Source organism: Paroedura picta, chromosome 6, assembly GCF_049243985.1.
Source record: "Paroedura picta isolate Pp20150507F chromosome 6, Ppicta_v3.0, whole genome shotgun sequence".
Taxonomy (NCBI): Eukaryota; Metazoa; Chordata; class Lepidosauria; order Squamata; family Gekkonidae; genus Paroedura; species Paroedura picta.
The window spans coordinates 62,327,570-62,349,692 of NC_135374.1; the positions used below are offsets into that span (position 1 = coordinate 62,327,570).

General features: G+C 46.0%; 2 protein-coding genes across 10 annotated transcripts in view; one reads left to right on the forward strand and one right to left on the reverse strand.

Annotated features, from left to right (window-relative positions):
- Positions 1-17,170, reverse strand: part of DSCAM (DS cell adhesion molecule) — a 603,397-nt gene extending 586,227 nt beyond the window's left edge. For 7 of the 9 annotated variants that reach the window (XM_077342750.1, XM_077342749.1, XM_077342743.1 and 4 more), the window contains exon 1: positions 16,157-16,775. The gene's annotated coding sequence lies outside the window, so the exon portion shown is untranslated. Of the gene's footprint in view, positions 1-16,156; positions 16,776-17,032 lie in introns of those variants that run through there. The other 2 variants (XM_077342744.1, XM_077342751.1) reach the window with 2 other exon arrangements.
- Positions 17,171-17,646: 476 nt separating this feature from the next.
- Positions 17,647-22,123, forward strand: part of BACE2 (beta-secretase 2) — a 37,829-nt gene continuing 33,352 nt past the window's right edge. Inside the window, exon 1 of the mRNA XM_077342753.1 lies at positions 17,647-17,955. Coding sequence (XP_077198868.1) covers positions 17,647-17,955 — 309 coding nt within the window. The remainder of the gene's footprint in view (positions 17,956-22,123) is intronic.

A 22,123-nucleotide genomic window follows, 5' to 3' on the forward strand; every position in this document is an offset into this window, starting at 1 on the left:
TACAGGTGACATGGCATTTTTTTGTATCCATAAGAAGCGCCCTGTTGGATCAGACCAATGTTCAATCTAATCCAACATCCTTTGTTACACAGTGGTCAACCAGTTCCTCTGGTCAACAGGTATAGAGACTGGGGCCTCTCCCTTATGCTGCCTCCTGGCTCTGGGATTCCTAATGTAGAGGTTCCCCTCAGGTACCATGGTTAGTAGCCATTGATAGACTTATCCTCCATGAATATATCTAATCTCTTTTTAAAGTTGATTATTCTGAGTACCATCACTACATCCTCTGGCAGCAAGTTGCACATTTTAATCATTCTATGTGAAACAGTATCTTCTTTTGTCTCTTTTCTAAATTGAAAGTCCCACATTCTTCAACCTTTCCTCATTGGGAAGGTGCTCCAATCCCCTAATTGCCTTGGTTGCCCTCCTCTGTACTTTTTTCAGCTCTGCAATGTCCTTTTGGAGATAAGGTGACCACAAAGGGAATTACAATATTGGCCATTTTATTCTCAACCACTTTCCTAATGATTCCTAACATAGTGCTTGCCTTTTTCACCACTGCAGCACACTTGGTGGGCACTTTCATTGAGCTATCTGCTACAACCCCAGTATCTTTTTCCTACTCGGACTTAACAAGTTCAGACCCCATTAGCTAAACTAGGAAGCTGGATTTTTTGTCACAATGTACATCAGCTTGTCCTTGCACTGAACTTTATTTTTCACTTTGTTGCCCATTCACCCAGTGTGTGGAGATCCTATTAGAATATTTCATTCAGTCTTGGCTTTTCCTTTCCTGAATAATTTTGTGTCATCTGCAGATTGCGGGTGTTTTAAATACTTTGATATACTGTCAGATGTGATCTTGAAATGTCTCTAAAGAAAAATTTCATGATACCTGATATGGATCAGTCATAACGAACAAGTACTTTAATAAATAGGATTTTAAGTACCTTTTGAAATTTGCTATGGTTCTGTGAATAGGGGCATGCATCCAGCTATACCCAAGCTGGAAAACATACCTTATTAGTATTTTTGTGCCATTTTTCCACCTATCTGAAATGTCTGAGCCTCCAAATTCTGAAATTTCTGGTATTTTTTGGGACCGCCAGATAGCCAAATTTAAAAGGCTCTTAAACGGATCACAGTCTCATTAAAAGCCTTTCAGGTGAATTAACCACATGGAGAAGGCATTTAGAGCAGTGGTCCCCAACCTTTATTAGGCTGGGGACCGGCAGGGCATTGGGCCGCGCCCGCAGGGACCGCGCAGGCCACGCCCACGAGCCACGCCCGGCCGCGCCCGCGGGCCGCACCCGCGAATCGGGCCGCGCCCGCGAGCCGCGCCCGGCCGCGCCCGCGAATCGGGCCGCGCCCGTGGATTGGGCCGCACCCGCGGGCCGCGCGGGCGCGGCCCTGCCCTGATTCCCTCTCCCCGCCCTCCCCGCAGTAAGAAGCTTCCCGGGCCGCAAGCTTGCGGCCTGGGAAGTTTTTTACTGCGGGGGGGGGCGGGGAGAGGGAGCCGCGGCCCGGCGCCGGGCCGCGGCCCGCAGGTTGGGGACCACTGATTTAGAGGGACTGTGAGCCCTTTAAATGCCTTCAGAGTTTACTCGTGGCTCAGAGAAGGCATTTAAAGAGACCATAACCCCTTAACACCTTTCCTCCCCAATGCAGGCCCCAATGGGCCTTCTTTGAGGGCCCATAGAATTGGACCCCCGGTTCAATGTTTTGGAAACTTTGAAATGGCCCCCCTCCCCAGATATTTCTGGATCAATTTCCCGTTATACCATATGGGGACAATTGAACATAGTGGTCTTCGCAGGATTTAATGGAGCAAAAAAATCTGGGATCTTTGAAAAATTCTGAATGTAAATAGTATACCAGCACTGAGATTCAGGAATATTGGAACATTTGTGGGGTTCAGTATGGCCAAACCCATACAATACTCTTTTTTTTTTTTTTTTTGCTATATCCAAAATCTCTCAGCTCAAAGATACTAGTAGGATAACTGATTGTAAGGGCTAGGAGACAGCCTTTGCAGGATTGCTGGTTTAGAAAAAGGTTTTCTTTTGAAAGATTGTGCATGACAAAATACAAGGGAAGTGCTAAAACTTCATCAAGGATTTTCAAAAGAAGTAGAACTGTTTTCAGAACAAGATCTGGAAATGAACTCTTAGCTGATATTTCAACTAACGGATCACAGAAACTAAAAATTGTCAGACCATTCTCGCCTCCTTCATAAACTGAACATGCAAATTGATTCAGCCAAACACCAACTGTTTCTTGCCATGCTCATGTATGGTACTAAGAATGAGGCTCTCAAATATGTATGAAAATTGGCACATAAATATTATGAGGAAGTATTAAGAAATTCTATGTTTGTGAAAATTTGCATTTGTAATTACTTAACTACAGCCTCTCACAATAGGCTTAATTCACAAGTCTTTGGTAGGGTACCTTTCAAAACAAATTAAATATGAGTCACTGCTGTTAAAAAAACTCTTTGTTTGCACTGAATTGTGTTTACACTAGAACACTGACAGCAAGCTAAAACACACTTTCACACAATTTAAACTAAGCATACACATAGTGAGACAGTGTGATAGGGGATAAAATTTGTGGGGGAAATTACTATATCTACCTTTGCAAGTGTAGAAGTCCAGAAGAAAAAGAACAAGCAACCAGAGCTCTGGGTTTACATGGGATATCCAGAGGACATACACACTGCAGAAAAGCGGGCCTACACAAACAGTTGTGAGAATGCCAGAGAACATACACATACACACACACACACACACACACAGGTTCTAGCATGTGCCTTAAATAACCAAATTTGTGTTTGGAGGCGGCTGGGTTCTACAGAACCTAAAACAATGGACTTGATTTGAGTGCTGGTGTATCATAAAGCAATCTAGGAGGAGGGTGATGTTTTTGTCCAGACAGGACAAAGCATAGGGCGAGGTTCTGGAGGTTTCCTAGGACACATAATGTGAGTGATTCCTCTGGGGCAGTGGTCCCCAACCTTTTTATCACCGGGGACCACTCAACGTCGGGGACCACTCAATGCCTTTTACTGAGGCCTGGTGGGGGGGGGTGTAGTTTACTCCTCTACTCTCAACCACTGCCCTAACGCTCTCTGGTCGCTATGGTAATGTTTAAACATCCCTTCAAAATAAGATACAGACACGCCACAACAATGAACATGAGGAACATTTTATTTTCACTCATGAAAATATTCACTATTTTAACTCATGACAATGACAAATCAATGGGAACCCTGAGCTTGTTTCTCTGCAACGAGATAGTCCCAACTGGGAGTGATGGGAGACAATGACACCCGAAGTGTGTTGTAAAGGGCCGGGGGGATGAAGTAAAGGGCCGGGGAGGGGGTTGAGAAGGCTTCCTTCGGGGCCCACCTCCAATTAGTCGAAGGACCACACTTGGTCCACGGCCCACAGGTTGGGGATCGCTACTCTGGGGGGACTCTTGATGAGCTCCCCAGGCAAAGGACAAAGACTTAGTTACGTTGATCGAATTAGGCAAAAATGCAAATGATGACCTTTTGATGACCCTGTGATTGGGGGACAGAAAATGGGTCCCAGTGCAATGGGTATGTGGCTATTGGAGTTCCATAGTGAGGAAGGGAAGGGAGATCTCAAAAGGTGATAAGATTACTATATCCCTAGGTACACCTAGGTGACCTGCAAATAGGCATTATTTCTAATGAGGGCAAAGAAATGCTAGCAGGTGCGTATCCCTACAATCTGATGAAGGTCACCTGAGGAATCCAAGCCACTCTGGAAAGCATGGCATCTGGCTAAAGAGTACACTTTCCTGTTTTCTCCCTGGGTGCAGACACTGCTGGTCTGCCTTTGGTGAAACTGACACAAATCTATACATTTTCAAGGCCAAAATGCTTTTGCAGAGAAATAGACTAGCAGGATGCAGGCAGCATTGATGACGGGTGTTTACAGGCAAACTTCTCCTCACAGTGAAAAGGGATCTGGTTCCATGAATAGCTGGGCTGCAAGTTTGGTCCTGAGAAACAATGGTGAAAGATCTAAAATTCTACAATTCAAACATACAAAAGTCCTTACATATTTTCTTACTGAGATAAATTTATTTCATAGTTTCAGCAATGGATATCAGGAAATAATTCTGACTTACTTTAAGAGAAGCAAAACATTAGATTGTCTAAATGTTAATTGATTTTGCAAGCATTTCTTAGGCCCTTCTGCACCATTGTTAGAATTATATTACAGTGACATCTAGTGGACAGGAGAAGAATGATTCTCTCCTCACCCACCTCTGTACAGAGCATGGATAACAAGATGGTTTAAAACAAGATACAGTTAATTTTGTATTTCCACCAGCAGTTTAATTCATAACATTTTTCTTATACTGTACCTCAAATGTATTGTAAGCAATTCAAACAGCAAACTTTGAATTACATTCTTTTTAAATCAAATTCTCAAAGCCAGGACAATAACACCATTCTTGAAGACTCATTTAGCACCAGAATCAGGAAAATTTAGATGGAACTGATGCAAATGAGAAAATCCTAAATATAAATTAAGCAAATTTACCTTCTAGAGGTATTTTGAAAGAGACAAAAAGATACTATCAGACAATCCTTCTCACAGACCCATTATGCACAGGCTGGAATGCTTATTTGGCCTAGCCTGACCAGGTCAGTGGGTGGGGAACAGAGAAATTATAAAATCTTAGGAGCAAGAAGGTCTTTTTTGTGCTGAGTCCATCAGAGCAGACAGAACTCTTAACTGAGATCTGGAGTCATGTCCAACCCATCGCGACCCCATGAACAATGATCCTCCAGGCCTTCCTGTCCTCTACCATTCCTTGAAGTCCATTTAAATTTGCACCTACTGCTTCAGTTACTCCATCCAGCCACCTCATTCTCTGTCGTCCCCTTCTTCTTTTGCCCTCAATTGCTCCCAGCATTAGGCACTTCTCCAGGGAGTCCTTCCTTCTCACGAGGTGGCCAAAGTATTTGAGTTTCATCTTCATGATCAGACCTTCTAAGGAGCAGTCAGGGCTGATCTCCTCTAGGACTGACCAGTTTGTTCACCTTGCAGTCCAAGGGACTCGCAAGAGTCTTCTCCAGCACCAGAGTTCAAAAGCCTGGAGGAGGTAGTGATTGCCTTATTGTGGCCTGCAACGCTAAAGGAGCCTTGAAGGTAATGGAAGTCCTGTAAAAACATATAACTTTCTAAGCTAAGGAGTCTGTCTTATATTTAACAACTGACAGGACACATACAGAGGGAGGGACAGAGAAATTGCATTTTCCCCTTTTCTTTTAAATCCCTTGCTCAAGCTGGTGCTGTGCTAAGAATATGCTTGTGAACATTTTCTTTTAAATAAGTACTTTGAAACTTTTGATCCTGGTTGTGGTTTTCTGAGTCACATAGACGTCTGCCATTTTGGACATACTATTTTAAAAGGAGCGCCAGAAGGAGGGGGGTCATTCAGTTGGCAAGTGACTACTCCCCCAGAGTAGTCAAGGCAATAAGTTGTGTCTGTGATACTCAACTCTGGGTAGCAGATGATAGAGAAGCAACACCTCAGAACTTGGGAAGGAAGCTGGGAGTCCTGAAGAAATTTTTTGAAGAAATCCTAACAAAGTTAATGATTAAGACCCAGACAGAGGGCTCCTAGGAAATTTTACAAGCAATTCAAGCATTTATTAATCCCCAAATTTGTGAAATTATCCAAATATGATAGGTGGTATTAAATTCCCGAAGACTTGAGAGGAACAAAAAATGGTATTATAGATGCTAGATTAAATGACAAGCCTCTCGACTGAAATAACTGTGATCTGTGCAACATCAAAACTGTCGAGAGTTTGAACTATTTGAGCACTGAGTTAACATTCCTCCCAGGTCTCATTCATGATCAAAATTTCCTCCTCACCCTTCCTTCCTCCTTGTGAAAGGAACAAGGGAATCAAGCCCAATTTGTAGCTCCCTGCCATCTACTCACATTTTTCTTATAAAAAATTGTCAGGACACTGGTCTTGTATATCAATCCTGTCCTTAGACTGAAAAAAAAGATGCAATGAAAATTAAATCCTTCTTTCATTTAATTTTATTTTTCATCCCTTCTTGATTAGTGTATCTGATGCTTTTTTGAAAAATAGCAGCTGTGTATATGTGCAGAAAAGAATAGTCTGCAGTAAAAATAAAATCATCTCAAGTTCTGAATAAGGAAACAAAACCTAAAAAAAATATTGTTAGGAATTTAATTTTAGGTTACTAGTCTGCAGGATACAAACTTCTAAAGTGTGTCAATGGGTAGAAATTGAACACACATTTTGCACTGAGATTTCGTGGTGGTGGGAAATCTGTTCCTTTCCAAAGGCTTAAATATCTTGTAGAAGTCTCCTCAAGAACTATATTAAAAAGCACCACTGGAGCATTTTGAATTCAAATATTTGATTTATACAGGCACCCTTCTCAAAAGTTGACAAAAATACATTTTAACATGAAGTCATAAAATTTTCTTTTGTAAATCCCTATTACTTATCACTACTCAAGAGAGTTGTTATACTAAGAGAAATCATCAAAATGGCATCAGTATTATGATAATGAAAATGATGATTCATCTTCTTTGTTCTTATGCCTATCAAGCATCTGTTTAGTTTGTATACCCCTCAGGTAACTAGCCTGACTGTTTCTTTATCCTTTTAATCAATGGAGATGCTTTCTGAATGAGTAGCCGCTTCTGTGTTTGGGAAACACTGGTTGCTGTAAATTCATTAAAATCTCACCAGATTCTTTAACATTTTCTGAAAGGAATTGGTGAGTTTTCTTAAGCAGTCATCAGAACATGGCAGACAAAAAACAATACTTTAGGCCTTGGTGCCAGCTTGGCATAATGGTTAAGAGCAGAGACTTCTAATCTAGTGTTTGATTTCTCACTCCTCTACATGAAGTCTGAAGGTGACCCTGGGGCAGTCACAGTTCTCTCAGACTTCTCTCAGCCTCACCTACCTCACAGGTTGTCTGTTGTGAGTAGAGGAAGGGTAAGCTACTTGGACACGCCTTCGGGTAGTGAAAAGCAGGGTACAAAAAAACAGTTCTTTTTTCAAGCAGGTTCCTTTTTTTCTGTGCTGGGAATGCTCAGGGTGTGCATTCAGAGGCAAGTATCACAGACTAATCCCACATAAGACTGCAAGATTGCTGCTTGAGCCTCTTTTTCACAAGCATTTCGTCTGCCTGGAAAAATTTTAATTTGAGAGCATGTTGAAAGCAAGTCCAAAACTGTTTGGGGCATCAGCAGCACCTGCAACAGCTATATGGAAACCTGCAAAACTGGTTTAACCAGAGATTGAGTTGAGGCACAAAAATGAGTAAGAACAGTAAAAACAATAGCAATTCTCCAATATTGCCTTCAAGTTTCTGAAAAGCCATCAAATGTGCGCAGATTTATAATTATGATCTTTTTCATTAACCAGACCAGTGCCCACTCTTCAAGAAGGGAAATAAAAATGTTTTATTCAGGATGATATTGTTGAACATGACTAATGTTTGTATGACATTTTCAGAAAGGCAGTTAATAGGAATGTGTCATCATTCCCTGCGTTATTTTTGAGAGAAATGCTGCCATTACAAATTTGCTCTTGTCTTAGTTAGAAAAAAACTATAAGTGGAAGTTGTCTAGGTGAATAGATTATTAAGCCATTTCCTTCAATATGTGTGATACAGAGCATGTTTCAGTTTGTCTAGCACTGTGATAATGACCCTGAGTAGACTAGCTTCAGCCTTTCAGCTCATTAAGATTGTCTGACATTTTCCTTATTGTTATGTTAGGGGAGGAGATACTAATTGTTCCTGGTGCTAGGAAAAATGTAATATTCAACATTAAATACTAAATTATTAAGCTCATTTTTAAAAACTCACTATTCCCCAGCATGTTTCACCTAGTTTAATTTATTTATTTCTAGTAAAAAAAATTAAAACAGTTATACCTCAGGTTTCTGCTTAGCTTACAGTCAGAGCTAATCCAGTAAAGATACAGAAAACACATGTAGTAGAGCTACCATTATTGTGCCTGAATTCACCTAGCATTTTCATTCAATTTTTAATACGTTCATTTTTTAATACAGCCACATGGCTTTTGCCTATATAGGTCCCATGTTCCCAAAGCATAACCTTTTTGGTAGCCAGTGAGAACTCCTCCTTCCTTTTCACCAAAAGAAAAACTGGTTGTATCCAGCCCAATGGTCTATCTGTGTAGGAATTTGGATGAAACACACAGAGTAGAGCAGGCTTTCTCTACCAGGGTTTTGTGAAACCCCAGAGTTTCTTGACAACTCTGGAAGTTTTCCTGAATGGGCGAGAGCTATTTTTATATATATATTAAAAATGTGTTAAATATTTATCAGATGATATGACCATATATGGTCATGTCAACTTGCCCCCCCCCCCACCAAAACAGACAACGGGCAATTGTTATTGTTGTTGAGTTAATTGGTCTCAAATAAATGCCTGCAGGGGGTGGGAAGGGGAGGGGCCCCAGCTGAGCATGTCCACAGCTCCGCTTCCCAACCATATTCTGCACGATCACACCACTTCCAGGGTTTCTCAAAGCCTGAAGAATATTTCAGGGGGTTTTCAATGATAAAAAAGTTGAGAAAGGCTGGCATAGATTCTCATTCCAGAACAACAAAAGCAGACTACTGTAACAACTAACCCACCATTGGTTGTTAATATCTGTACAAAGGCAAGAGGGAACCTTGCTTGTAGCTGATAACTCTACTCAGGCAGTTTTCCTGTTTCTTAATTGCAATGCCTCCTTCTGTTGTTGATAATCCAAGGCACCCTCTGGTCTAGTCAACTTCACTCTTCCTTCCTCTCTCCCTTCTAACCATTTTACACTCTGTTTCTTTTTATGCTTTTAGAAGAACGAGTTGATATGCATTCACAACAGGATTTATTTTTTAAGAATTGCAAATAGTTTGCCAGGCCCTGGGATGTGGAATGTGTTCCTTGCCATTTGTATTATCTGAACAGACACATTTCACAACTGAACCTGTACATCCATGTTTTGCTGCACTAACAGTTGCATTCTTCAGTAGCGGAGTTTGCTTTCCCAGGATGCAGCCTGAAATGCTACCAAAAAAAGAAAGAAAAGAACCTGATGTTAACAGAGCACACTATTAGATTTCTGGGTAAAAATATTGAAGAATTGGTACAACAGGGGATGGAGAAACCACTCATCACTAACTCCAAGTCCCCTCTCTCCTACTTTGGTTGAAAATGAGAAGAATGGAAAGGACAGCATGTCTGGTCAAGGGTCAGGAACATGTTATGCTTAAGGTATGCTCATAAATTGCTTCTCCACGAAACCCTACTGCTATTCATTTCAGAGGTCTGCAGTAGAACAGCTAGATTCAAGTCCAATAGTACCTTAGAAAAGAATAAGATTTTGGGGGCATAAGCTTTCAAAAGTCAAAGCTCCATCTGTTAGATATGAACACCTATGGTTGTCCCATTGAGAAGGTGGGAGGGGTGTGTCAAAGAAGGAACTCAGCATGCACATTCAGTTTGATTAGAACAGAGGGGGAATATGCTTGGGGTCCAAAAGTAGCATGTATAGTGAAAGAAGAATCCTAACAGGATTTTGACTAACCCAAGCCCCCCCCCCCCCAGCTGGTTGCAACTTTCTTGTGCAGATGAAGTAGAAAACCACATATAGACCGTTTACGCACTGGAGGCTTCATGCCAGGTTGCAGGCTGGGGTTTTAGTCATGGCAGGTTGCCCCACCTCTTCCTGCACCCACATGCGGGAGCATTTGGCCTGGTGCACCTCATCCACCATCCCCCCCCCCCTTTGTACTCCTGCACGGGAGCTGGGGCAATGAAGTTCCCAGTGCATAAACGGTCATACTGCCCTGAGTAGAGACAGAGGTGGAGGTCAGGAAGAAGAGCAGTAATTCTGTATGCTGCTTTTTGTCTCAAAGCAATAGAATGTCAGGTCCACGTGAGTTGCAACCTCATGAGATTCTGAGGAAGAAGCAGTGTGAAGAGTACTGCCAGGATCAGTGCACCACCAGCAGACACAGAACTGGCCAAGGAACCCAGTTCAGAACCTGAACCAGGTACAAGCACTCAGCCTCTGGATACTCAGCTGACCCTCCACCCTTGTCTCCCGAACTCAGAGACCTAACAGCACAGCAAGCAACACTTAATTTTACTGGAGAGACATCACTCAACTAGATTAGCAGATCAACACAGGACTGGTCTTCTTGAGTGCTTGCAGAAACTTGACTAATTAGGCAGCTGTTCATGTTTAGTTGAGCATCAAGCTTAAAACTAGGGTGGAGGCAATACCTCTCTGTGCTGGCAAATGTTACTTATTCCTGAATTTGCACTCCTCATTCCTGTGTGCTCTACTGACCTTCAGCTAGTGACCTGGATTATGGACTCTCTTCTGCCCTTATCTGATTTGATGATTACTTGTGTGAGTGATCTTCAGCTTGTTACGACTTTGTGTGTTCTCCCTCCCTTGAAACTATCTACCTGACAGTATGCCAATCCTAGGCCCTGTATGGAGACTTGACACAGAAAGAGCTCTGAGAGAACAACATCAACATTACATTTTATTTCTATCCCATCCTTCCATCAGGGCAGGTGACAACAGTAAAAAACATACTGAGTTAAAAAATTAAAAGCATTACAATTATTACAAATGCCTCTCCTTTGGTGAGGGGCCAGTTCTCCAACTCTGTTCCTCCTCCCATCAGTGAGGCCAGCCTTTCCTGGTGGATGTTATTTTAGGCTTCAAACTGGTCCAAAGTCATTCAAGCTGGCTGCATGTGGAGGAGTGGAGAATCAAATCCAGTTCTCCAGACTAGAGGCCACTGCTCTTAACCACCACACCAAGCTGGCTCTCAAGATGAGTGGGATAATATTGTACTAAGTAGATTTTCATTTCTATGTGTGATGGACAGTACTTTAAAAGCAAGGCTCAAAGTGCTGAAGTATTAGAACACCAGAACGTGAAGAATTAAAACTTCATACAGCAAGAGGGCTTGAATGACAGGCTGCTCCAGTACACCAACTGGTCAGCAAAACCTGAGAGAGGTCCTAAGAGAGTGGTATGCTGATGGAATTGGGCTTCTGATAGAGACTTGTGTTAAGAGAGGGCAATTATGTACCTACCTGCTGAATTTCTACTCTGAGATTTTAGTCAAGAAAAAGGATTTTGGCTAGAATCTGTGTTCAGCCTAAACAGACAGGAGAACTGGGATTAATACTTGGCAGGGTGATTTGGTTACTGGACTGAGACTCTCAGTCAGGCCAAAGGAAAGGGAGAGAGAGAAAAATCCCTGGCCAGTTAAACAGGGAAATTAACTTCCCCTAATCTGGTGCTTGAGACACCTCAGAAGTTAGATGGAAACTGGTGTTTCAGAGAAGCGGAGATTGGGTGCTGACAGAGGGTGCCAGCCTTCAGAAAATCAGAGGAGTTTTTAAAGAAAACTCAAAGAAGAATATTGTACTGTCTGGGAAGACATGGATACAAAAGCCTCTAACTATTAAGAACTTAGAAACAAATCAAATAAGTTCCAATAACTCCCAATAGCCTGAATTAAGAACTAAAGACTGTATAACTATTGATTTGTACCGCAAATGTTTCAACTCCTTATTCCATCTGACTAATCCCTGTGTGTTAAATAAATTTTGTGCCATTCTGAAGGGGTTTTGGTAAAGAGAGCTCCTATACCTTCCCTTGACGCTCCAGACCTGAGTTAAAAGCCAAATTATTTTTTGATAATGATAGGGTAGGACAGTCTGGTTTGTAACTCTCAATAAAGAAATCATATTACTTGGGTGGCTCAGGCTGAAAGGAAACAGAATTTGTAGAGGGGTCATCATTGTATGTTACATCATCAATTTCCCATCTTCGCTTTGGCCTCAAAGCAAAGTTCCGGTTCCCAGTTCATGCCAACTGTTTAGAAACAAAAAAACATTTCTATTTACAATTTCTATTTACAAAAAGCCATTTCTATTTGCCAGTGCCTTCCCCACTACGGGAATGAGTACCCAGCTTGCTGGGTGGTAAACGGCAATGACTGGGGAAGGCACTGGCAAACCACCCCGTATTGAGTCTGCCATGAAAACGCTGGAGGGCATCACCCCAAGGGTCAGACATCACCTGGTGCTTGCACAGGGGATACCTTTACCTATTTACAATATTATGATGTCCCTTTAAGAGCAACTAATATCAGAAGTAACATCACTGAGCAACCTGGATAGCTGCCATGATTCGAAAATGACAATTGTGTGCTGAGGTTCTCTGCAATAAGTGCTTTGTAGTTAACAGCCTCCATGAAGTACTATTCATTGGTAAGATGTCACAGTGTCATATTTTCTGATATGAGGGCGGTAGAAATTGTTTGCCATTCTTCATTGGGCCTGCAATAATTCATAGAATGAGTGGTTGTCACCACTAATAAAAACTGCATTAAATGAAATGTTTTTAGGTCTACCTATTTATTCTCTTTGGAAAAGTACGTATCCAGAAACTGGAACACACAATTAACCTGGCAAATTATCCTAGCTTGAAAAACAAATGATATATGCAGGCACACAACCTTAATCTACCATTAGGTGAAGTTACACCACCTTCTGCCCCCATACTGCAAAACTTTACAAGCAGATGAAGAGACATGGGCAATACTTCCCTTCCAGGTATCTCAGTAACTTTACATTTTTATCTCACCTGTCCTCCAAGGCAGTGGTCCCCAACCTTTCTGAGGCTGGGGACCGGCAGGGCATTGGGCCGCACTTGCGCGGCCCGCGCCCGCGGGCCATGCCCGCGCATCGGCCTGCGCCCACGGGCCGCACCCGCACGGCCGCGTGGCCCAGCCCTGATTCCCTCTCCCCGCCCTCCCGCAGTAAGAAGCTTCCTGGGCCGCAAGCTTGCGTCCTGGGAAGTTTTTTACTGCGGGGGGGGGCGGGGAGAGGGAGCCGCGGCCCGGCACCATGGCCTTTGCGGCCCGGCACCGGGCCACGGCCCGCAGGTTGGGGACCACTGCTCCAAGGAGTTCAAGGTGGCATCTATGGCAACTCTGCATTTCCTCATAAAAATCCTATGAGGTAAATCAAGGTGTGAGAGAGTGATGGGCAGAATTTCACAGCAGACCCATGTCTTAATCCAACATGTACTACTCACTACTCTGATAGTGGGTATTTTTATCCTTTCCTGTTCTGGGTAGACAGACAGTATCCGAAACTCTAGTTTGGCCAGTGGCTGCTACTCAGTTCCAGAGAAGGAAGCTGGCCACTGTTTAATGTATAGAAAAAGAAAGTCCAGGAAAGGGACTGTCAGGAAGTTTCACCATCTACTTGCTTAGGAAGCCCCTTTCTCCTGGTGTGCAGTGAGAAGGACTCTCTGCATTTATATAATAATAATAATAATAATAATAATAATAATAATAATAATAATAATAATAAATGAAAGAAATACACTCTTTTTCTCCCTGTTCAGAAGAGCCCCTTGCTTTCATGGACTGCAGGGCTGGACACTGATGTCAATCCAGTTCTAGGGGAGGCACATCTCTTCCTAAACCCCAGTTTTCGGCCAAGTCTTAGAAAAGCACAGACCATCACAAGCAGCTTTTGAGGAATCCTATTGACCTGCAGGAGGGCATTATGTGCTGGAATGAGATGCGACACCAATGCTGGGATAAACAAGGCCACAGCCTTTATTACCTCCCCACAGGAGGGTTGGCACAGCATGGGAGAGGGAGCCTGACCTAGCAGTCAGCAGACTGCACCAACAACCCACGGAGTCCAGAGGCGCCCTGGGGAGCCGCACCGTTCCCAGCCGGGAGAGCAGGTCCCCTTTGCCTACTGAAGTCTGCCACTAAGGGAAACGACCTATGCGGGGGAGCCACCAGGCACCAACCTGCTTTGACTGCCCCCAGGCCACCTGGCAAACGAGCCCCTGGCCTCCCAGCTGGGTAAGCCGCGCTCGTATACGCACCGCCTCGTAGAGAGGCCCCAAACCCCAGGGAGTCCCGATCGCACACTGGACTCCCTGCCAACAGGCTCCATCCCATGCAAATCCAGCATAGAACTAGGCCAGATAGGCCCTGTTCCTGGCAACCCTCCTAAAACCACAGCCAAACCAGCCAGGCCTACACATCTCATGCCATGTGGGTCAATTCCAGGTCAGACTGTCAGACCCCACAATGCCTGGGAGAGCCACCAGTCCACCAGGGCAGTCCAGACACCATCTCTTCTTGGAACACCATCCATGTCAGATGCTCAGACTCCTCCCGTATTTCCAGGAGACTCTGTTCCACTAAGAAAACTTGGAACGCCTGGTCATTGGGCATCCCACATGATAGTGTGAAGCACCTGGCCATCTTGTGCCATGATAACCTTGCCAAGCACGATGGCTACCATTCCTGAGGACAGGGTCCTTCACCCGTTTTCATTTGTGGCACCACCAGCACTGGCAGCATGCAGAACTGTCCTGGAGGCCAAGATCTTCCCTGTATGGAATGTTCAACTACTTGGGCTGTGCCCCAGGAGGCCTTGCCACAGGTCATTAGGTCCACTAAAAGAGCATCTGCGGCCAGGTGCAAGTAAACATAGATGGGGTGCCATCACCGGAGGCTCCCCTTCATAATAGTGGCCTGGAATGTGAGCCAGTTCTTGCCACAACCTCCTGCCAAGTGATGCGAGTGCAGTCCCCTGGCATCCAGGTTGGCTGATGCCTCCGACCTCAGTTTTTCTTGAATCTCCATCTCGTAATTTAAGGTGGATATGACTTTGGGCAAAATGTGGGGGAGGTATTCCGGAGCAAAGAATCTGGTGGAAGTATCTTTAGAAACCTGTTTACATCCAGACAACTCGTCTTCTTCTCTATCAGATCAGAGATCGGAGTGAGACACAACAAAAGGCCCATCCTCTTCAGATTTGGAAGACAGGTGCTGTCTCTGTGCTGAGGGCCCCCCTTCTCTGCCTGCAGCTAGGGGTGCTATAGGCTCTAGACAGGATTTCCTTGTTCTCTGAAGGCTCCGAGACCACAGGTTCCCTGAACCACAGGTTCCCCTCTTGCCAGGCCCTTCAGGGCCAGAATACCTCATCCTGGGACAGATTATGTGAATCTGCTGATGGGTATGGGGGCCTGACCTTTGCAGTCTGTAGCCTCTTCCAGTGGAGGAGTTCCTGGTCCTGTTCTCCCCCCCAAAGGCCTGGAGGCTGGACCAGGTACTGGTTTGGGGGGCCTAAATTGCCTGCAAGCAGGATCTGGAGGTGGCCAGGCCTCCCAGCCCATAGCGGCTCCTAGTCCTGAGAATCCGGAGAAGAATTCGGCCACCACGTTTGCTTGCCGCATGGGCAGGGCCATCTTGGCCGGTCCAGCCGGGTCTGGCCCACTGAAATTCCTTGCGGATCCATCTCGAGGTCTCCCATCCAAATGTTAACCAGAGCTGCTCATGCTTAGCTTCAGATGCCAGAAGAGAGTCAGCCAGCCTGGTCTACTTGGTCAGGGGGTCTTGGAGAAAGTAAGGGCTCTGTCACCAAGTCACAGCCCATCTCCTCACAAGTGGATGGTGGGGGAGTTTCAGGATTGCAGCCATCCCCCGCATTGTCTGGGACCCCCCTTCAACCATTGCAGGTCAGTAAGCCCCCCAGTAAGCCCAATGCTGCCACAAACTCCAAAGGGAGGGCAGGGAAGGGGGTGCTGCCAAACCCATTAACAGCTCGCTGCCTGGAAACTCCGCTCCTCTGCAGGCACAGGGGGGCAAGGCCTTAATCGCTCTTCCAGCAGGGAAGGCCTGAGGCTCCCCACCCTGGTCTCCACCAGCAAGGTGGGGGGATCCGCGTGAGAACCATTGCGCCTGGCCATCTAATGCACTCTGGGCTAGCGTGTAAGCTTGCCTCCCCATTCCCAGCCAGCCGCCTATGATCCTAGCAGGGGAGGGAGAGAAACTGCTGCGAGGTGAGCAGGCACCTGCAAGGAAAACTGTTCTAACATGTGGTTGCACTCCCCCCTCTTTCAAACTGATGCTCCCCCCCTTCTCCCCACCCACTAACAAAACGTGAAGGGGGGGGGAGGACTCGCACAAACTCCATGGCTGCTGCGCCCGGCCTGTAGCGCAAGCCAAGCTGGCGCACCAACTCACCTCCCCAGTTCCAGAGGATGGGAATGAATCCGTTGCGAGACGCCAGGGGAAATACACTGGGAGGCGAGTGGCCACCTCACCTCCCCAGGCCCGAAGGGAGGTGAGCGCGAGCTGCTGCCTCGCCTCCCCAGTTTCCGAGGGACGGGACGAAGCTCCTGCAAGACGGGAGGGGGAAATCCGCTGAGGCGAGTAGCCACCTCGCCTCCCCGGTCCCAGGGGGAGGGGGAAATGCGCTGAGAGGTGAGCGGCCGCCTAGCCTCCCCAGCGCCAGAGGAAGAGGGAAATGTGCCGCGAGGCGCCTCCCCTGTCCCAGAGAGAGGGGGGAATGGGTCGCGCCTCCCCAATCCCAGAGGGACGAAGCCTCCGACAGGAAGGAGGAAAAAATGTGCTGCGAGGCTAGCTGTGGCCCCGCCTCCCCAGTCCCAGAGAGAGGGGGGAAATATGCACTGTAGGGTGATTGAGAAGCCAAGCCAGCTTGGTAGGATTTAGCTTTGGCCCCTTCACCTGGAGCCTGCCGGATCCTGTCACCAAGGTGAGCCTTGTGAGTGAGGGGGGGGGGTGCCCCGTGAGCTCCAGGGCCACTGAGCCCGTCCACGCAGCTCCCATGGCGACAAAGACAGCAAGACCCCCGACTGAAATAGTCGCCCCGGGCCCCTCCCTGCTTTTGACGCTGTGCACGCGTAGGCGGAGGTAAGTCTCGGCCGGGTTTTTGCAGCTCGCCGCCCTGGACCAAAGCTAAATCCTACCCCCACAGCCGCAGAACACCGCTCGCTGAGACCAGCCCAAAGGGCACAAAACGTTGTGCGCGCTTCGAAAGCTCTACGTTGCGTCCTTTTCTTGATCAACGGCATGAAGTGGCTTCTTTCTGTTACCCACCTTGCGACCGAAAGCCTCCACGCTTTTCCCCGAACAGACGCGCCCGGCACAAGAGACAGGGCGGCAAGCGAACATCCCCACTCTCGCCCGGCCCCGCCTCCGCCTGGCCACAGCCGGAGACCATCCTCCACTATAGCACATTGATCGGCCACGAGGAGGTGCGGCCGGACGGGCCGGGTCAGGCTGGGAGTGTTGTTTGCCGAGCTGGAGTTCCCAGTTGGGGACTTTTCCCTGCAGCCAGGCTCCGCCAGCCCCGTCACATCCGTTGTAAGGCGGCTTGGTGGGGCTCGGGAAGTTACTTGGCGATTGTTTGTCAGAGGAGGAGGAGGAGGGCGGCGGCGAGAGCCATTTCGTTCCAGGACGCTACTCCGCAACCAAGGCGAAAGTTTCCTCTCTCGCGCGCGCGCAGCAGGCGGGTTTGGAAAGTGGGCGCAAAATGCCAGGACGAGCTGATCCCGGGAAGGCGACATGAAGCCAAGCCACCAGGGAGCCGGCCCCCTTCTCCTCCTCCGCAGCTGCTCCGGGAAACGGGGCGCTGCCAGTCGGCGGCTGTTCCTTTCCTGCCGGGAAGCCGGAGTTTAGGCGGCGCTGTCGCTGTCGCTGCCGCCGCCGGGATGGGCCAGGCGCGGGCGGCGTACTGCCTCCTGCTCCTCGCCGCCGTCGCCTGCGGCCGCTGCGAGGCGGGTTTCCTCTTCCCCCTCCTAGTGTCTCCCCCTGTCGCCCCCGACGGCTCCCTGGTTCCCACGCCCGTGTTGCTGAAGGCGGCGGCGGCCAGGACTGGGGCCAGCCAAGAGGCGGGCAGTTTAGCCCTAGCCGCGGAGCCCGGCGGCTCCGTCAACTTCGTGGCCATGGTGGACAACCTGCAGGGAGACTCTGGACGCGGCTACTACCTGGAGATGCTCCTGGGAACCCCACCGCAGAAGGTAGGGGCAGGCCCAGGTCGCGGTCAGGGGAGGGCGAGGGCGCGTGGAGAAAAGGCGGGGGAGAGAGCAGAAGATTGGGGAGAAGTTGTGTCCCATCACCGAGGATTGTGGAGGGAAAGAAAAGAGCTCTCTCTCTCTCAAGCATCTGGAGCCCTCCAATCTTTTGCACTCTCCCCCACTCATCCAGGCATCTTGGCCCCATGCTGAATACAGCCCCGCAAAATACAACTGTGGAAGGGGCAGGGCCTTGCTGCCTCAGTCCACAGTCCTGTCTACTTCAGTATCTTTTTGCATGATCACCACATGCTCCTGAAGAAGAGCCTTCTGCAGCCAACAAGACAGCCCCATTCATTCCCTTCTCCTGTCGCTTGTAGACTTACACACAGGTGTGTGTGAAATAGATTTCTCTGGTTTCCCCAATAGCCCTTTACAGATGTTCTTGCAGTGGGTATAATCCTGAATGGGGGGGGGCTGGGTTTGATTCTGTAGACCAGGCAAAATGAACACATTTAGAGATCAGGGACAGAATCAGTTGGCAGACGTTTCCTGCCTCCCAAGTGATGGTTGCCTTCACTTTGAAAAGGTTTTGAGATTCTTTGTTGCAGATTGATCATAGTAAAATTATGAGTGGAGGTCCACACTCCTTTTTGAAAGTAGGCACAAACTCCTGCTTCCTTTTGTCTGCCTATGAGTGGCTGAGGGCAGAAATCTATTTTAGGTTTGAACAATATAATCGCAGTGACTAAGGGCCTTTTCGCACAGGGATCTTTGTTGCAAATTGTTTGCGGAATGAAAAATCGCCATTTAAAATAGTGGAATTCGTCGTTATGCATACCTGCCTTTGTAGTGGAATCAGTTGCGTTTTGTAGCGTTTCCCACAGGCTTCCGGTCTCGGCAGAAATCGCTAGAAAGGAAGCGCTATTGCCAAGCTCGTCCCGCCCCTGGCCGTCAAGCAGCCAATGGGCAGCCGTTAGCATGCTCCCAAACAGCCCCTTTTCCTTTAAGAAAGGTTTTTAAAAAAAAAAAACGACCCATAGCAACGAATCTAGGTAGATTCGTTGCTACGGAGAGACCCATCCAGCTGCCTAATGTGAGCTGTCATTTGATTGTATGATCGTTTGCACGCTGCCTCGAGTGATAAAAAAAAAATCCCCCCCCCTCTCACGGGCCCGATTTTCGGCTGAATTTATTTGTAAAAAATAAAGGGACTTTATTTCAGCAAACGGGCTTTTCAGTGGTTTGTGCTTAGTGACTAAAGGTGAAGGACTGAAGCCAGGGAAGCCTCTAAACAGAAAGAGGCTCGCCGGTGCGTTTATCCCCGCTCGCTCGGAGAAAAAAAAATGGCGATCGCTTCGCCGGAAGTTTGGAGGAGAGAGCCAGGGGGAGGGACTTTGAAGAACCAGCAACAATGGTAACGCACAGGTCTTTAGCGCTACTGTTGCAGATTGGTTGCAGGAGTGTATCGCTATCCGGAGGGTGAATTAGTAGCGTTTCCAAATAGCAACCATTCTGCTACTTTGAAGCCGTGCGAAATGGCCCTAAGATTAGCACCTACAAATGTGTCTTTCCAATGAATGCAGGTGACCAGATTGTCCCACTTTTGGAGGGACATCTGGGGGTACCTGGCAAATTGTACTTATGTTGAAATTTATATATATATATATATATATATATATATATATATATATATATATATATATATATATATATATATATTATAGTACTATTTTTGAGTTCTATGCGTTCTATGAAACATTTTGTTGCTCCATATAGACCAAATTTTTAATCAAGAACCCTCCCTCCCCAATCAATGGTGTCCTGCTTTACCAATGTTAAAATCTGGTCACCTACTTTCGAATGATGTAGCACTTCTTGCAGTTGCTCATTTCTCTCACTCTGTAAATGGACTTCTGTTCCTAGTTTTCCTTTGCATGCTTGTGGTTAAAATCTCCTGTAATATTTGCAATTGCACAAAAATAGGATTTACGGCTCACATTCCTAAAAACTAAGGGAGACTTAAGCAGTTGCTATGGGTTGATCCCTGACATTCCTCTATTTCTAAGTATTTTCTGACCCTTATTTTGACTGTAGGCACATTATGGTCCATATTCCCATTCCAGCTAGTACATGTTTGAGTCTCCCTTCCATTTGTGTGGATTTTGCAACGGTTTGTTCCTAAGGTGTGCTATGCCTGTAGGTTGCAGTTTTACACCAGCTCTTTTTCAGTTGCATGGACTGATATTGCTGGAAGCCAACAGACCATTATCATGAACTTCAAGAGGTTTTGTAAAGACCATGGAAGTAATACATATACATGACTAGGGAAATATATATATATATATATATATATATATATATATATATATATATATATATATATATATATATATATACAGGTTTTATGAGGGGCATTTTGTCTTTTTCTTGTAGATCATGGAGAAGTCATAGCATCACAGAATAAAAGAGTTGGAAGGCCCCTCATGGGTCATCTAGTCCAACCCCCTGCACTATGCAGGACACTCACATCCCTATCACTCATCCATTGTAACCTGCCACCCCTTTGCCTTCACAGAATCAGCCTCTGTGTCAGATGGCTATCCAACCTCTGTTTAAACATTTCCAAAGATGGAGAACCCACCACCTCCCAAGGAAGCCTGTTCCACTGAGAAACGGCTCTCTGCTGCATGCCTGGGTTTGGGCTGCATTTTGAAAGAATAGTCTGCTAGTACAAAGCCTCCTGCCTCAGTTTTCATGCATGCTAAAAGGAATAGCAGGATAGTGAGATGAGCTGATTCAGGAGCAGAGAGGATTCCTTTTTGGCACAGGCAAGTTCAGACACTCTGGTGATGGTGCTGATCACTGGAGTGTCTTGTGGCTTCCTGCCACCTTGCCCCTTGGTCTTAGAAGTGGAACGGGAGTGAGGAATAGTGGGGATTCACTGACTTAGCCTGCTGGTGAGATCTGGAAGACCTCATACTTTTCCTACCAGGGCTGTTCAGAAGGGCAGTTTTTTGAAGGGTTGCACTTTTAATGTCCTCGAAAAGAGTGGGCAGTCTTTCTTGATTTGTCTATTGGATTATGCTGCTTTTGTTGCCTTCTAAATTTGTAATCTCAGTAAGAAAGGTGGGCTATAAATGTAGTAAAGAAAGGATGGAAGAAATGCCATTAGCATGTTTAGCCTTGGTCTTTCCCATTGCCATTAATCCATCTGGCCCTGTGACTAACTGAGGGAAGAACTGTACCTTTTTTTATGCAGTAGGAAAAAAAAACAAGTCCAGTCACAACTTAAAGACTGACAACATTTGTGGCAAGGTATGAGCTTTCATGAGTCACTGCTCACTTCTTCACATCTGACAAGTGAGCAGTGACTCATGAAAGTTCATGCCCTACCACAAACTTTGTTAGTCTTTAAGGTGCTCCTGGACTCTTGTTCTTTTCTGCTGCAGACAGACTAACATGGCTACTCATCTTGATCTGTCTTCTTTTTTATATGCAACAGATACAATTTGCTTCTTTACTTTGAGGAGCCAACTGCGAGGGAGTCCAGAAATAATAGTTTGAGGAGCTATGCAAACTAAGCAAGGCAGACATGCTAGTTATTTAGATAAAATATGCCTGTCATCTCTACCCCTTCCTACAAGCTTTTTCAGGTACATCAGTGCAACATTTTAGTAGCTGAATGATGTAGTTGACCAGTGCATAAACACTTAATATATATTTGGCCAAGCAGTTTTCTGAAAGAGTAATCATGAACATGTGTAGCTTTGCCTGACAACTAAGTCTTGAGACAAAAGCAAAAAGGTTAGGTGGTTGCAGGGTGATAGACTGGTGAATATGTTGTGCTAATGGTAAGTAGTAAGTTTTGAATTCCCTATTGCACTTGCTAGCTACATATAGAAATGTTTATCCAGCAGTAGTCAGTTAAATATGAGCATAGCTTTCTGAGCATTGCTAAAGCAGGAGGGACTCCTGTGGGGTCATTCTCTCTGTTCTTACTGCTGTAATTTTGTTTCTTGCACAATGATCTGAGAAGTGGGGATTATAGCGGAAAAAACAGTATACACATTATTTTACACCAATGAAGTGCAGGTTGTATCTCTAGCACCTTCAATTCCTAGAAAAAACTTCTCATAGCATTGTGGAAGATTTAAGTTTTATAATATTATGA